Source organism: Helianthus annuus, chromosome 9 (assembly GCF_002127325.2).
Source record: "Helianthus annuus cultivar XRQ/B chromosome 9, HanXRQr2.0-SUNRISE, whole genome shotgun sequence".
NCBI lineage: Eukaryota > Viridiplantae > Streptophyta > Magnoliopsida > Asterales > Asteraceae > Helianthus > Helianthus annuus.
This window is the reverse complement of record NC_035441.2, coordinates 125,659,811-125,674,316: the sequence shown is the minus strand read 5'-3', so window position 1 is coordinate 125,674,316 and position 14,506 is coordinate 125,659,811. Positions and strand designations below refer to the sequence as shown.

Sequence of the window (14,506 nt, the reverse complement as noted above, 5' to 3'; positions counted from 1 at the left end):
CGAATAAAGCTCTAGAACTATAGACTAGGTTAAAGCATTCCTACTTTTCCTAATTCCCTATAGTTATGGCTCTGATACCAATCTGTCACGCCCCAACCAATGGCGGAAACATCGGGATGAGACGAAGTGTGAAGATTGCTAGAGACATCACAACGCTATTTGTGACAATATTTAATAAACCGATTTCATTTCATAATTCATTTGTCAACGTTACAAAGAAATCAAATAACGTCAAGTTCAAAGGAATTAGAATACAACATAATCAAAATTGATACAACGATTAAACCTAAACATCTATATGTGTATCTAGGCATCAACGCTACTTCATTTCATAGCATCATCATCCTCAACCTGTAACATGTTTAAAATAAAGTTCAATGCAAAAGCAAATGCGAGTATACAAGTTTAAGCATAAGTATAAGTATAAGTATAAAAGTTTAAAACGAATCCACATGGCAACTTAGTTTATACGAGATCAACCTATCGTGGCATGCAATATTTCTAGCCAACCTCTGTTTACGCAAGTAAGTTTAATTAATTCAACATGACCCAAGTTTAAGGGGGGCGGTGCGTTACTCCTATAGCGCTATACATGTCGAAGGGAGGCTCGTGAGAGCTAATGACTAAAACATATCACATAAGTATGGTCCACGTAAGCATCAAGTATCATAACATAGTATTCATGTATAAGGATTGTTTTGTGCATTGCATAAAGAATAAGTTTAAGTGTAGTTTAATAGTAAAACATGTTACACCCCAAAAAGTGGTAAACATAAAAAAGGGGGTTGGGAGTATACTCACAAATTTGCATATGCTTTCCGATTATCCAATGTGACGAAGTTGATGGGGTTAGAAAGTTGAATGTGTAGGGTTAAAGTTCTAGTATGCTTAGAGTCGAGATTCGGTATTTAAAACAACATAAAAGTAAGATATGAGAATAGCATGTGAAAATAATCATCTTCAACACTTAACCCTTGTATGACACTTGGTAACCACAAGGGTTATGATAATGTTTTCATGAGTTGAACACCCATAAGAATCACAACAAGGTTTAGGTCTTAGGTGATGTTCTACTACTTTAACATATAAACACAAGTTCAACATCAAAGGTTCGAATGAGTGTATATATATACTTAGGTTAGGTACTACATATTATTTAGTCCAATAATTCAAGTAGGAGGTAGAAGATTAGGATCTTCATTTAGGCACCTCGTATTATCATAGATGTCATGTATGGGGTAGGAAGGACATGCTTCCATTTAGGAACCCCTTGAATGTTCACCACTTCACTTGGTGTAACAACAACCAAGGAGGGTCACGAACTAGGATTTGCACAATAACATAAACAACCTAACTATAGAGAAATCATCAAATCATGTGAGGATTGTATGTAGGACAACCCAAGTCGTTCCATAATCACTCATGTATCAAAGGCTATGTTTGACATGATTTGTGGGTTGAAACCCTAAACAAAACACCAAGTTTATGAGGTTTAATCCTCTGATTTTAAATGTCTCAACCTTGTTTTTAAGCTTAACCAACCATGGGATAAGTTGTAAGCATTAGGACATAGGTATGAGATGTGTTGAACACAAGTTACATAGGTTTAAACAAGTTTTTGATGAACATAAAAACAAACAGAAAGTTTATGGACGATTTCGGGGCATTTCCAGGTCTGATTTTCTCCAAGGAGAAGTCTAAGAATCGAACCTCATGATTATCCAATTAAGTAGGAAAAAGAATCAAGTGATTTCGTTAAGAAATGAGTGAGTTATGCTCATTTTCGTGAAGGGGTGTCAATCTGCTCGAACCCTTGCTTTCAGCTACGGTTTGGAGGATGTTTTGAGAGTTTTTAGTGTTGCAAAAGTGGTAGGGAGGCTGGTTATAAGTGGTATTTATAGGGGGGAGGATTAGGGTTTCAATGGGTTGGGCTTTGGAAGTGTTTAGAAGGGGTTACACCTTGAAACTAGCCCACAAAGCCCAACTATATGGGGCTGAATTTTGCTGAATTGGGGCTGCCATATTTCTTTATTTTTTTATTCTTTTAAAACATTATAATGAGTAATTTTGTTAATTAAGTTGTGTAATAATATGCAAAAATGTTTCCCCTAACTTGTAACAAGGTGAAATATGAAATAAAACATGATTTAACTAGGTAAAAAGTGTAATGTACAAGTATGTAACATGTTTGTAAGTGACAAGTATATGTCACATATTAGATGATTAACCGTTGTATAAATAAGCATATTATTAGGGGTTTTTAGGTAACAATTTGAGGACAAGCATGGACATGCATCGTGAATAAGTATCGTATAAGTATGAATTACAAATAAGGATTCGATGTACAATGAATTCCAACGTATGAACATGTATGAATATGTAGATGGCGAATTTAAAGAAATACGAATTTTATTTATGATCCAAGTCTCGGATTTTACAACGAAAAGACGACTACAATAATACAAGATTTCCAAAAATAGCATTACAAGGCGAGCTTTCTAATTATGGAAAGTATGAAAAAGCAGGGCGTTACAGTCTCCCCTCCTTTAGGAAATTTCGTCCCGAAATTTATTTAAGAGGTAGATTTAAAGAGTTTTGGTAACAGTTCGAGACTTGAGATTTTGAAACGTTTTGAAAAGTACGAGATTTTGGGAAGATAAAGATAAGTTTGTAAAATGATTTGTCGAGCCGAAATGGGTTTGAGGCATAAGAAGGGGTAAACATGTATAGGTAAAACGATTTGTAATGGCTAATAATTAGAAAGTTCTAAGGGTAATAAGATAAGTTAGGATTTGAATGCTTAAACGAGCTTGATTGTGAACGAGGTTCGTATGAAAGGAAGGAAATAGGAGCATGGGGCGAACAATTGACACTAAATGAACACAAGTATACGAATGATATGGGCATTAGATAGATGAAAGTAGCATGTTAAGTATGAAGTCTCGTCATGGATAATCGGACATAATGTGTTTGTGAGTTTCTTAAAGCTTGTATTAGGTCCAAGAGGTCTGTAAAACACTGAATTTCCCATGGCACGTTTTACGAAATTTTGGTAACATGGTGAAAACACTTATATATAGGAAGTACCAGCGGCGTATCCACCATGTTTTGACCATGTTACGTCCGTTTCGTCTTCGGTATCATGTTACGTTCCGTGTATTACCATACGCAGTAGCACACTCTATGGTTCTCATACGCCTATCACTATAATCCCGTGTGCACCCGTGATTATTTTGATCGCCGCATGATCCGCATAGCTTGTACTAGTTGTGTATGCATCGGGGTATACATAAAAAAGTTTAGAATGTGTACGTACAAGAATATAGTATATAAGCAAGTCCATGTTTAAGTATGTGTGGGACCCACGCAAGCGAATCCCTCAGGTTACGCTCGCGTATAGGTACGAATGTATGAATCATGAGTAAGGATGAAAGTATGAGCATAAGTTTAAGTATGAATACGCATGTATGTATGAGCATAAACATAAAATGTGTAAGTAGTATGTGTACAAGCAGAAGCGTAAAATGTATAAGTAGTATGTGTATGAGTACAAGCATAAAACGTATGAACATAGGTGTAGGCATGAAAAATAAATATTGCGTATATAGTGTTCGTTGGGACATCACGGATCTAAGTGTAATAAACATTCAAAAGGTCGAGTACGTAAATACGAATGATATAAATGATGTTATCGCAAGGTATCGACCAAAATGTGTACGATGATATGCATGTATAGTTGTTTAAACGAAACGTTGAGTTTATTGAATCAAATTTAGATTGAGCTTGGTTTGAAAGGTAGAATATAGTTTGCATATGTAAGAGGATATAAAGTACTTATTGGTCATGCATATCGTATTTTGTAATGAATGGAAATGCTACCTTTGTTTTAAAAGAGTTTACGAAATCCGAAGATGGTCGGTCCCCATGGAGTCTTCTTGCCCACGTGTTTTGAAAAATAGATGTAGAAAAAGGTAAGTTCGTTTCATCAAAACAAGAAATTTTGGAGTTTTTGTGAATACGTTGATCCTTGGAAAAGGGATTTATCAAAGGTCTTAGTGTTCATTTTAAAGGGTTTTGACAAATGGTTCGTTGATGTTGGAAATATTCTTTGGTAAAACGATCTCATAATATCTATAAGATCCTATAGGTAATTGAGAAAGGTTGGTTTGGTTTCAATTAAGAATGGAAGTCTCTAGTATGACGATATAATGTGAGCAAGTTTTAGTGATTAAGCCGAATACGAAGTTCATGGGCAAGAGTTTCATTGGGCCGATTAAATTGATAGGTAGCATTTCGTAAGGTTTTGAAGTTTGCGTAATAAAATGTTTTAAGACATGATTAAGAATCTCGTGTATATGAATTGAGTACGTTTTGACAAATCAATGTATTTTGAAATTGGTATGAGTGGGTATTTTGAATAATGATAAACAATTTGGGTATAAAGTATGGTCGAGTTTGCATAATAAGATGTTTCGAAAGAGAAGTTTTGGTAACGGTCACCTAAGTTAGGGAATCACCCCTAACTCGTTGGTGAGGTCGTTTTAAGGAAAAGGGAGTGGAGCTAATCGTCAAGGTAAGGAAGTCACTCCCATCTCGATGATATTTCTCCACTTGTCGTTACAAGGAAAACGAATTTAAATTATATGAAATCATGCATATGTATAAATGTATGGAAAAGGTTCAATATGTTGTGTGTGTGAAAAGAGAAATCGAAAGTAAACTCGAGTTTGAAAGATTGCATCGTATAAATAAATAATAGAAACACATGTTTGACCAAAGTTTGGAGTGTTCCAAACAGAACTTTGACTAACCAAAGTGGTCGAAAAGTCTTTTGAATTTGAGGAGCATGCTTTGGCCTAATAGGTAAAATACTCTCGCCGACAAGTCGGTTAACGGTATTTACCCTTCCGGTTACTACTGTCCCAAATCAATCGAAATTTCGAGACTTGGCGGGATTTATGAAAAAAATTCAAGGAGTGGAACTAGTCGCCAAGGTGCGGGTTTCACCCCTAACTTGACGGTTTCGTATCCTAAGTGTGGTTGGTACTCGTCGGGTCAAAATTTAATTTCAACACTTTGATGAGGGTCCACTAGAATTTGAAATTTGAACTTCTCCATCAAGGTGAGGATTTCACTCCTAACTTGATGGTGAATTTCGTGTAAAAAGAAAAGGAAAGTGGATGGATTGAGAGTTGTTCACCAAATTATGGGTTTCACGCCTATTTTGGTGAACTCGTCTCGTTTGTGTAATATGTGTGTTGTCAGATTTAGAATAATCGAGTAAAACGCGTGAGGAAAAGTGTATATTAAAGATTAAACAAACAAGTATAACATGTCAAGAACATCACAATAAAAGTGAAATGATGAAACGAATATTAACGCATAAAAAGTATGTCAAGAACACACATAAAGGATAAAATGAAGAAACAAGTATTAACACATAATAAAATCAAGTATAGCATGTTAAGTGTTAACCCACAAGTGACACATATGCTTACAAGATCAAAAGAGAATAAATAAAAGCAAATAAGATAGCATGCTAGTAATTTCAAGTAAAACATACGAATAAAGCTCTAGAACTATAGACTAGGTTAAAGCATTCCTACTTTTCCTAATTCCCTATAGTTATGGCTCTGATACCAATCTGTCACACCCCAACCAATGGCGGAAACATCGGGATGAGACGAAGTGTGAAGATTGCTAGAGACATCATAACGCTATTTGTGACAATATTTAATAAACCGATTTCATTTCATAATTCATTTGTCAACGTTACAAAGAAATCAAATAACGTCAAGTTCAAAGGAATTAGAATACAACATAATCAAAATTGATACAACGATTAAACCTAAACGTCTATATGTGTATCTAGGCATCAACGCTACTTCATTTCATAGCATCATCATCCTCAACCTGTAACATGTTTAAAATAAAGTTCAATGCAAAAGCAAAGGCGAGTATACAAGTTTAAGCATAAGTATAAGTATAAGTATAAAAGTTTAAAACGAATCCACATGGCAACTTAGTTTATACGAGATCAACCTATCGTGGCATGCAATATTTCTAGCCAACCTCTGTTTACGCAAGTAAGTTTAATTAATTCAACATGACCCAAGTTTAAGGGGGGCGGTGCGTTACTCCTATAGCGCTATACATGTCGAAGGGAGGCTCGTGAGAGCTAATGACTAAAACATATCACATAAGTATGGTCCACGTAAGCATCAAGTATCATAACATAGTATTCATGTATAAGGATTGTTTTGTGCATTGCATAAAGAATAAGTTTAAGTGTAGTTTAATAGTAAAACATGTTACACCCCAAAAAGTGGTAAACATAAAAAAGGGGGTTGGGAGTATACTCACAAATTTGCATATGCTTTCCGATTATCCAATGTGACGAAGTTGATGGGGTTAGAAAGTTGAATGTGTAGGGTTAAAGTTCTAGTATGCTTAGAGTCGAGATTCGGTATTTAAAACAACATAAAAGTAAGATATGAGAATAGCATGTGAAAATAATCATCTTCAACACTTAACCCTTGTATGACACTTTGTAACCACAAGGGTTATGATAATGTTTTCATGAGTTGAACACCCATAAGAATCACAACAAGGTTTAGGTCTTAGGTGATGTTCTACTACTTTAACATATAAACACAAGTTCAACATCAAAGGTTCGAATGAGTGTATATATATACTTAGGTTAGGTACTACATATTATTTAATCCAATAATTCAAGTAGGAGGTAGAAGATTAGGATCTTCATTTAGGCACCTCGTATTATCATAGATGTCATGTATGGGGTAGGAAGGACATGCTTCCATTTAGGAACCCCTTGAATGTTCACCACTTCACTTGGTGTAACAACAACCAAGGAGGGTCACGAACTAGGATTTGCACAATAACATAAACAACCTAACTATAGAGAAATCATCAAATCATGTGAGGATTGTATGTAGGACAACCCAAGTCGTTCTATAATCACTCATGTATCAAAGGCTATGTTTGACATGATTTGTGGGTTGAAACCCTAAACAAAACACCAAGTTTATGAGGTTTAATCCTCTGATTTTAAATGTCTCAACCTTGTTTTTAAGCTTAACCAACCATGGGATAAGTTGTAAGCATTAGGACATAGGTATGAGATGTGTTGAACACAAGTTACATAGGTTTAAACAAGTTTTTGATGAACATAAAAACAAACAGAAAGTTTATGGACGATTTTGGGGCATTTCCAGGTCTGATTTCTCTAAGGAGAAGTCTAGGAATCGAACCCCATGATTATCCAAGTAAGTAGGAAAAAGAATCAAGTGATTTCGTTAAGAAATGAGTGAGTTATGCTCATTTTCGTGAAGGGGTGTCAATCTGCTCGATCCCTTGCTTTCAGCTACGGTTTGGAGGATGTTTTGAGAGTTTTTAGTGTTGTAAAAGTGGTAGGGAGGCTGGTTATAAGTGGTATTTATAGGGGGAAGGATTAGGGTTTCAATGGGTTGGGCTTTGGAAGTGTTTAGAAGGGGTTACACCTTGAAACTAGCCCACAAAGCCCAACTATATGGGGCTGAATTTTGCTGAATTGGGGCTGCCATATTTCTTTATTTTTTTATTCTTTTAAAACATTATAATGAGTAATTTTGTTAATTAAGTTGTGTAATAATATGCAACAATGTTTCCCCTAACTTGTAACAAGGTGAAATATGAAATAAAACATGATTTAACTAGGTAAAAAGTGTAATGTACAAGTATGTAACATGTTTGTAAGTGACAAGTATATGTCACATATTAGATGATTAACCGTTGTATAAATAAGCATATTATTAGGGGTTTTTAGGTAACAATTTGAGGACAAGCATGGACATGCATCGTGAATAAGTATCGTATAAGTATGAATTACAAATAAGGATTCGATGTACAATGAATTCCAACGTATGAACATGTATGAATATGTAGATGGCGAATTTAAAGAAATACGAATTTTATTTATGATCCAAGTCTCGGATTTTACAACGAAAAGACGACTACAATAATACAAGATTTCCAAAAATAGCATTACAAGGCGAGCTTTCTAATTATGGAAAGTATGAAAAAGCAGGGCGTTACACGTAAACATAGTGAATACCGTATTTGAGTTGAGACTTGAACACGAAAATAAAAGTATAGAATCAATAAACATTGATTAATGTTTTTGTTTACCATTTATAAACATTTTTGAAATAAGTTCTACCCTTAACTATTTTAGTTGAATAAAATAATTAAATCATTTACATTATATTAATTTATATTTAACGTACCTCTTTTTTTAATTTCAGGATAAATAATTTTGAAATTTAATATATATTTCAAAATATTATATTATCTTTTATACGAATTGTTTAAATTTATATTAAATTTAATTTATAATTATCTTTTAATTAATATTAATTATCAATAATTAAGTAGGAGAGAAAAATTAGAAGGCTCCAATGAATGACATGTGTCCCTCCATTGGTTTCTTTTATTATAGTAGATAGATTCAGCGAGAGAATGAGAGGTTTTGAAGAAAAAAAATCGTGCTTAAAATATAAGTGTAAATCTGATTTCACAGCTAACGTGACGGATTTAAATACGTTTGAAAGTGGATACCTTAAAGTAGGGGTGTGCAAAAAACCGAATTAACCGAAACATAACCGAATTAACCGACAAAACCGAACCGAAAAACCAAACCAAATAAAAAACCGGTGGGTCGATTAATGGTTTTTCTGAAAACCGAAAGTAGTGGGCCAGTTATGGTTATCAATGTTTCCATACCCGGCCCACCATAACCCAACCGAACCGACATGTAATAAATCTTTTGTAGGATTTAGACTTTTCACTATTTTTTAATATATAATTGTTTATTTGAATTTATAGAATATATTTTATCACTTTATTTGAATATTCGGTAAGAATCGATATTAATATTATAGATTATATGTATTTTTCATACTATGCAATATACTAATATATATAAATATGCAATAACAATTTATTCCATGTTAAAAAATTAAGCTATTTTTACCTAGGCTATACAAATACGCAATAACAACTTATTACATGTTAAAAAAATTAAGCTATTTTTACCTGGGCTAAATACACGGTTAACCACTTACAACCGACCAACTATAACCATTAATAAAACCGATTAACCATAACCACCATAATAGTTATGATTATTGTTTTATGCCAAAACCGACTCAAACTTACCCATGCACACCCTACCTTGAAGATACTCAAACACGCGGAAAGAAAAAAAAATATGATTGTTTGTTTTTATCAATTAAAAAGATTTATATATTTGAATATATTTAAACTCCTAGTTGTCAAAGATCATACAAATATATACTGATACCAATTAAACAGCAAGACACAGAAATAAAATATATATTAAAAGCGAGATTAAGGATGATGACATGATTTGAAGGACAAAATAGTAATTACACTAGCTAGGGTGGGGGCAACGGGTGAGGGTGTTCAATATAATAATCTAAGGAGAATAAAATATATAGATGGCCAAAGGTTTAGAAAGCTCATATAACTTGTGATCACATCGGCTACCACTCAATTACAAAACTCGTCTTCATCAACAATCAATACACTTGTTCTCTCAGGTATCTTGCTTTCTTTCTTTTCTTTTCTTTTTAATTTTTATTTCATGCTTATCCGATCGATAGCCTTAACTTTTGCCTGTTGTTTTGATTGATTATCTTCACAACCAATCTATCTATGATTATACATCAAGTCGCGCTCAAAAGCCTTTTGAGTTCATCTTATGTGCATGGTGGATGATTATAACATGGGTTTACAGTAACCAAACCAAGGGGTCAAGAGGGTTCACTGACCTTCCGTCGTCAGAATTATTTGTTCCGTTTTTTTATATAAAATATCTAATAATATTCTTTTATGTAAAACATGAGTTGGATTCTCTAGTTGTAACCAGTAAACAAAAGAACCTTAACTAAAAAGCTCTACCTTAACTAAAAAGCTCTGGTTCCGTCACTGTTTACTCTATTATATGGTTTTGGTTGATGTTTTATATATAGAGAGTTATATTTTGTGGGTTTGATTGCTTTGTTTGTTGGTTTAAACATGCATGTGGATGATATATGGTTGTAATTAATATATGGTTGTGGTTGGTGTAGGGAAGTATTTGAAGAAAAATATATAAAGACGAAAAAGATGGGTTACTGGAAATCCACAGTGGTACCAAAATTCAAGAAGTTGTTCGAAAAGAACAACGTTAAAAAGGCAGGTGCCGCCGAAGCTTGCAAGACCTTTGATGACGCTAAGGTACGCCGCTAATCTTAGTTATGTTGTGAGATAATTATTAATTTTATATGAATTCTAATAGATGAAAATAATTTTAATATGAAATTTAATTCACACGCAGGAGGATTATAGCAAAGAGTTTGAGGAGAAGAAGGCTGATCTCAAAGCTAAAGTTCTTGAAATTTATGAAGCTTCAGCTGCCGAAATCAAGGTAATTAAATTACTAACCTTTGTTTAACAAGAGAAAAAAATATTAAATAAGCTATTAAAAGAATATTATAATATATAATTTAATATGAGTGACAACGATAGTCATAATTCAACTCAATTATTGGAGTTTGGTTCGGTTCGGTTCAGTGTAGTACTGTTTTAGAGCGAGGCATAATCGAAACTAAACTGTAATTTTTGGTTTTCAATAAAGCAAAACCGAACCGTTGGTTATTTCGATATGGTTTTGTTAGTTATTTCAGTTTCGGCTCGTTTAATCGTTTTTTTTTCCATCTGTAGGCAGTGGTGAAGGAACGCAAGGAGGGCGCCTTGAAAAAGGTTTCTTCGGCAGTCGAAAAGTTCCTCGAGGAACTCTCTAAAATAGGTAAATCTTTTTTACATGTCTGGCCGATTAATAAAATTTAAATAATTTAAGATGGTGGCTACAATAATAACTTTTTTTTTTCTTATATAGAATTTCCGGGGTCGAAACCAGCTCATGAAGCATGTTGCAAGTATGGTCCGACCTATGTCGAGGGACCTATCTATTTCGTCTTCGAAAAGGTGTCAACTTTCATAGTGGTCGAAGAGAAAAAAGAAGAGGCCCCACCAGCAACCGAACCAGAAGCACCAGCAGCTCCGGTGGAAGAAACGAGCAGCAAAGAGAAAGAAATCGTGGTGGAAGAAGAGAAAAAAGAAGAGGTGGTAGTGGTTGCTGAGGTTGAGAAAACACCAGAATCCGAGGCGCCCAAGGCCGAGGTTGAGAAAACAGTACCAGAACCCGAGGCGACTAAGGCCGCCGAAGTGGCCCCAACCGAGCCACCCAAGGCTTGTTGATCGGGTTCAATGGTGTATCGTATGAATGAATGGTTTGTGAAAATTAATTAAAGGTTCTGTAAACAAAAATTACTTGAACAAATTTGTTATTCTTTTCTTTTGATTTAAGGGGTGGAGTGGTTTACCCACTTACCCCTTTTTGTAATACAGTGAAAACGTTTTGTTGGGTGTATTGGTTTCAACTTTCTTGTACATTAATGTTGTAATTTGTATGATATTTAATTAATGATAAATTATTTACCGTTTATATTTACTACCTAGTTTTCTACTTTTTGGTTTTTTTTTTTTTTTGTTTGTTTCTTTTATGTTAAATGATTCGTATGCTTAAAATTATGGCTGGTAAAAGCATTGAGATATATGTCAAAATCAAACAAAAAGATAAGGACGTAGAGTATTAAATGTATTATTATTTGAATTTCGATTTTTTTTTTAAGTCTACATATCTCTTTTCGCAAGTTGATATCTTTTTGGCGTCTACATATCACTCTCACGATAGCATCCTTCGGGCGGATGTAGCTTGTAAATAGGGGTAGCGGTAGTGTAAATTTTAGAAAAATTTGACGTTTTTTTGATTTGGTAACATTTTTTTAAACGTTGCCACTATAAGAATTTTCTACCCATTGAGCAACCTGCCATGCACTTGTTTCATCTCGAGTAAGTGTTTTTGGTATATAAATTTAGTGTGAATTTTGGAAAAATTTGACATTTTTTCGATTTTGTTACCCCTTTTCTTTGAAACGTTGCTCCTATAAGGATATTCTAGATCCGCCACTGCGGCTGACTAATAGACATCTGTATTCTCTAGAAATACCTTCGTGATGTGTTGGTCAAGTTATCTATGGATATTTGTGAACGTGGTTATATAGATATACAAACTTGAAATTGTTACAACTTTCAAATGACTTGTAGAGGAAGTTCTCTATGTGCTCGGTGTACGTTATGGATGGTCCCAAAAATAATTTTTACTATTTCTTAATAGGTTTATGCGATTCATGTTCTATATTTCAAATGGAATCGTCCACCTTTTATCTATTTATGAAATATAACACTTGTGTGACTTGCTTTACACGCAGTGGCGGAACCAGAGGGGGGTCAAGAGGGTCCGTTGACCCTTCGATCATCGGAACTTTTTGAATTTTTATTTATAAATTTTGAGTTTTTAAAGAACAAACTTAGAGATGGACCTCTAATTTGAACCGGTATAGAATATAAGCTTATGATGACCCCCTAACTAAATCGTTCTAGTTCCGCCACTGTTTACACGTAACTTGAACAACGAAACCATTGAGATTTTATAGAAATATTCATGAAATGAAGCAACGAGTGACGTGATAGTGGGACTAGTCCACAAAGACAATTGAAAATTGGAAGATAGAGATTGGAGGTGGGTGGAGGTTGCCTACACGCAATATACATATATATCAAAATAAATATACTTATCATTCATTCTATTCTAATATAATAAATAAACAATAATTTTTGCTATGTGTTGCCATCATAATACGTATATTAAATAGTGTATATAAAAGGATTAAATGCTGTTAATTTTTTTTATATATATTAATAGTGTATTATATTAAATGCTGTTAAATTTTTTTATATATATTAATAGTGTATTATTATGAGTGGTGGACATGGGATGTTGGTCAAACCAATCACTTTCCATAATTATGGAGTATCATCTTTATTTATCCAACCAAACTCATCACATATATTCTAGGTATGCCAATCCAATCAACCACAAGTAATCTTTCTAATCTGAAAAGAAGATGACAATGAAGTAACACCGTTTGGTCGAAATCTCAGGAAAGGTGTGTGAAGAGTAACTTAATTGTAGACAAGTTCAAGTACTAGGAGTAGATTTCTTTAGATATTAATTAATGTGTCAATTGTATCATGCGTGCGACAACTTTTAATTATGTGTCGATCACTATCGACAACAATGATCGGCGTTATGTCCAACCGTAAGAATAGATCACCATATAGATGATTTTGCTTGTGGTTCAGATTTAGTTAAGTGTTTAAAATCTTGATATGCTAATTAAGCTAGTTCTTAGATGAGATAATTCAAAGCTTTAATGTTGGTTGATTAATGTTTTAGATGAAGTAATTTTTAAATGATATAGGTTAATATCATAGAGTAAATTAGGCAAGTGGTCCTTGTGGTTTGGGCCAAATCCTTTGATGTCGTTCCTATTTTTTTTCTTCTTTTTGTTGATTTAATCCTTATGTGTGTCGGTTTCTTTAAACTAGTATTAAGCACCTTATGTGTTGTGGCGGGGCCAACAACACTGAACTTACGACGTGTTAGTGCGAATAACTTAGACCGAAACGTAAAACAAAAAAAATTAAGTTGATCTAGAACCCGCATGTTGCGACGAACCTGTCAAATGGGAAAAAAATAAATGATGTAAAAACGTTGAACCACACATACGTTGCTTCGTGTTAACTTGCAAAATTTAGAACGAAATGTAAAACGAAAAATTTGCGTAAAATGAAAAGTGTAGGGAACCGAAAGTTGAAAGTACAAAGTTGTGAGATTAAAATGTAAAAGAATAATGTTTTGGTATTATAAGTAAAATAAATAAATAGTTTTGAGTGAAAAGTGAAACATCAACTTTTTAATGGGGTTTGGTGCACCAACCCGAAGTTAGTGAAAAGAGAAGCCCGAAAAGTCTTTGCAAATCGATTTAAAGAAAGCATGAGAACGCGCCCACGGATTCAGTGCTCTGGTATTAAAAGGTTGTCTAATGAGGAAGCTGAAAGTTTGATAAAACCTTTCTCGGAAGAAGAAGTTAAGATAGCGGTCTGGAACTGTGATGATGATCGAGCGCCGGGACCGGATGGGTTCAACTTCCGCTTTATTAAAAGGTTTTGGAACAAGGTGGGCATGATTTCTATCAGGTCCTTCTTAAATTTCATGAATCTGAGACAATTTCCCATGGATGCTCTTCTTCATTTATAACTTTAATCCCGAAAAAAAGGGGATCCGTTGGGATTCAATGATTTTCGGCCCATTAATCTTTTGGGATGCATTAGTAAAGTAATATCAAAGGTGTTGGCTGAAAGACTAAAGCGGGTTCTGAATTCGGTTATTTCGTATAACCAATCCGCTTTTATAAAAGACCGCAATATCATCGATGGGCCTCTTATTATTAATGAAGTGATAGCGTGGGTTAAAAGA

The 14,506-nt window shown here is 34.0% G+C and overlaps 1 protein-coding gene across 1 annotated transcript; it reads left to right on the top strand.

Moving 5' to 3' along the window:
• Positions 1 to 9,341: 9,341 nt before the first annotated feature.
• LOC110878562 (plasma membrane-associated cation-binding protein 1) lies at positions 9,342 to 11,575 on the top strand. The gene is made up of 5 exons (XM_022126897.2): positions 9,342 to 9,620; positions 10,152 to 10,299; positions 10,400 to 10,489; positions 10,786 to 10,870; positions 10,961 to 11,575. The coding sequence occupies exons 2-5, from the start codon at positions 10,189 to 10,191 to the stop codon at positions 11,320 to 11,322; spliced, it is 648 nt and encodes a 215-aa protein (XP_021982589.1). The 5' UTR covers positions 9,342 to 9,620; positions 10,152 to 10,188; the 3' UTR covers positions 11,323 to 11,575.
• Positions 11,576 to 14,506: the final 2,931 nt, after the last annotated feature.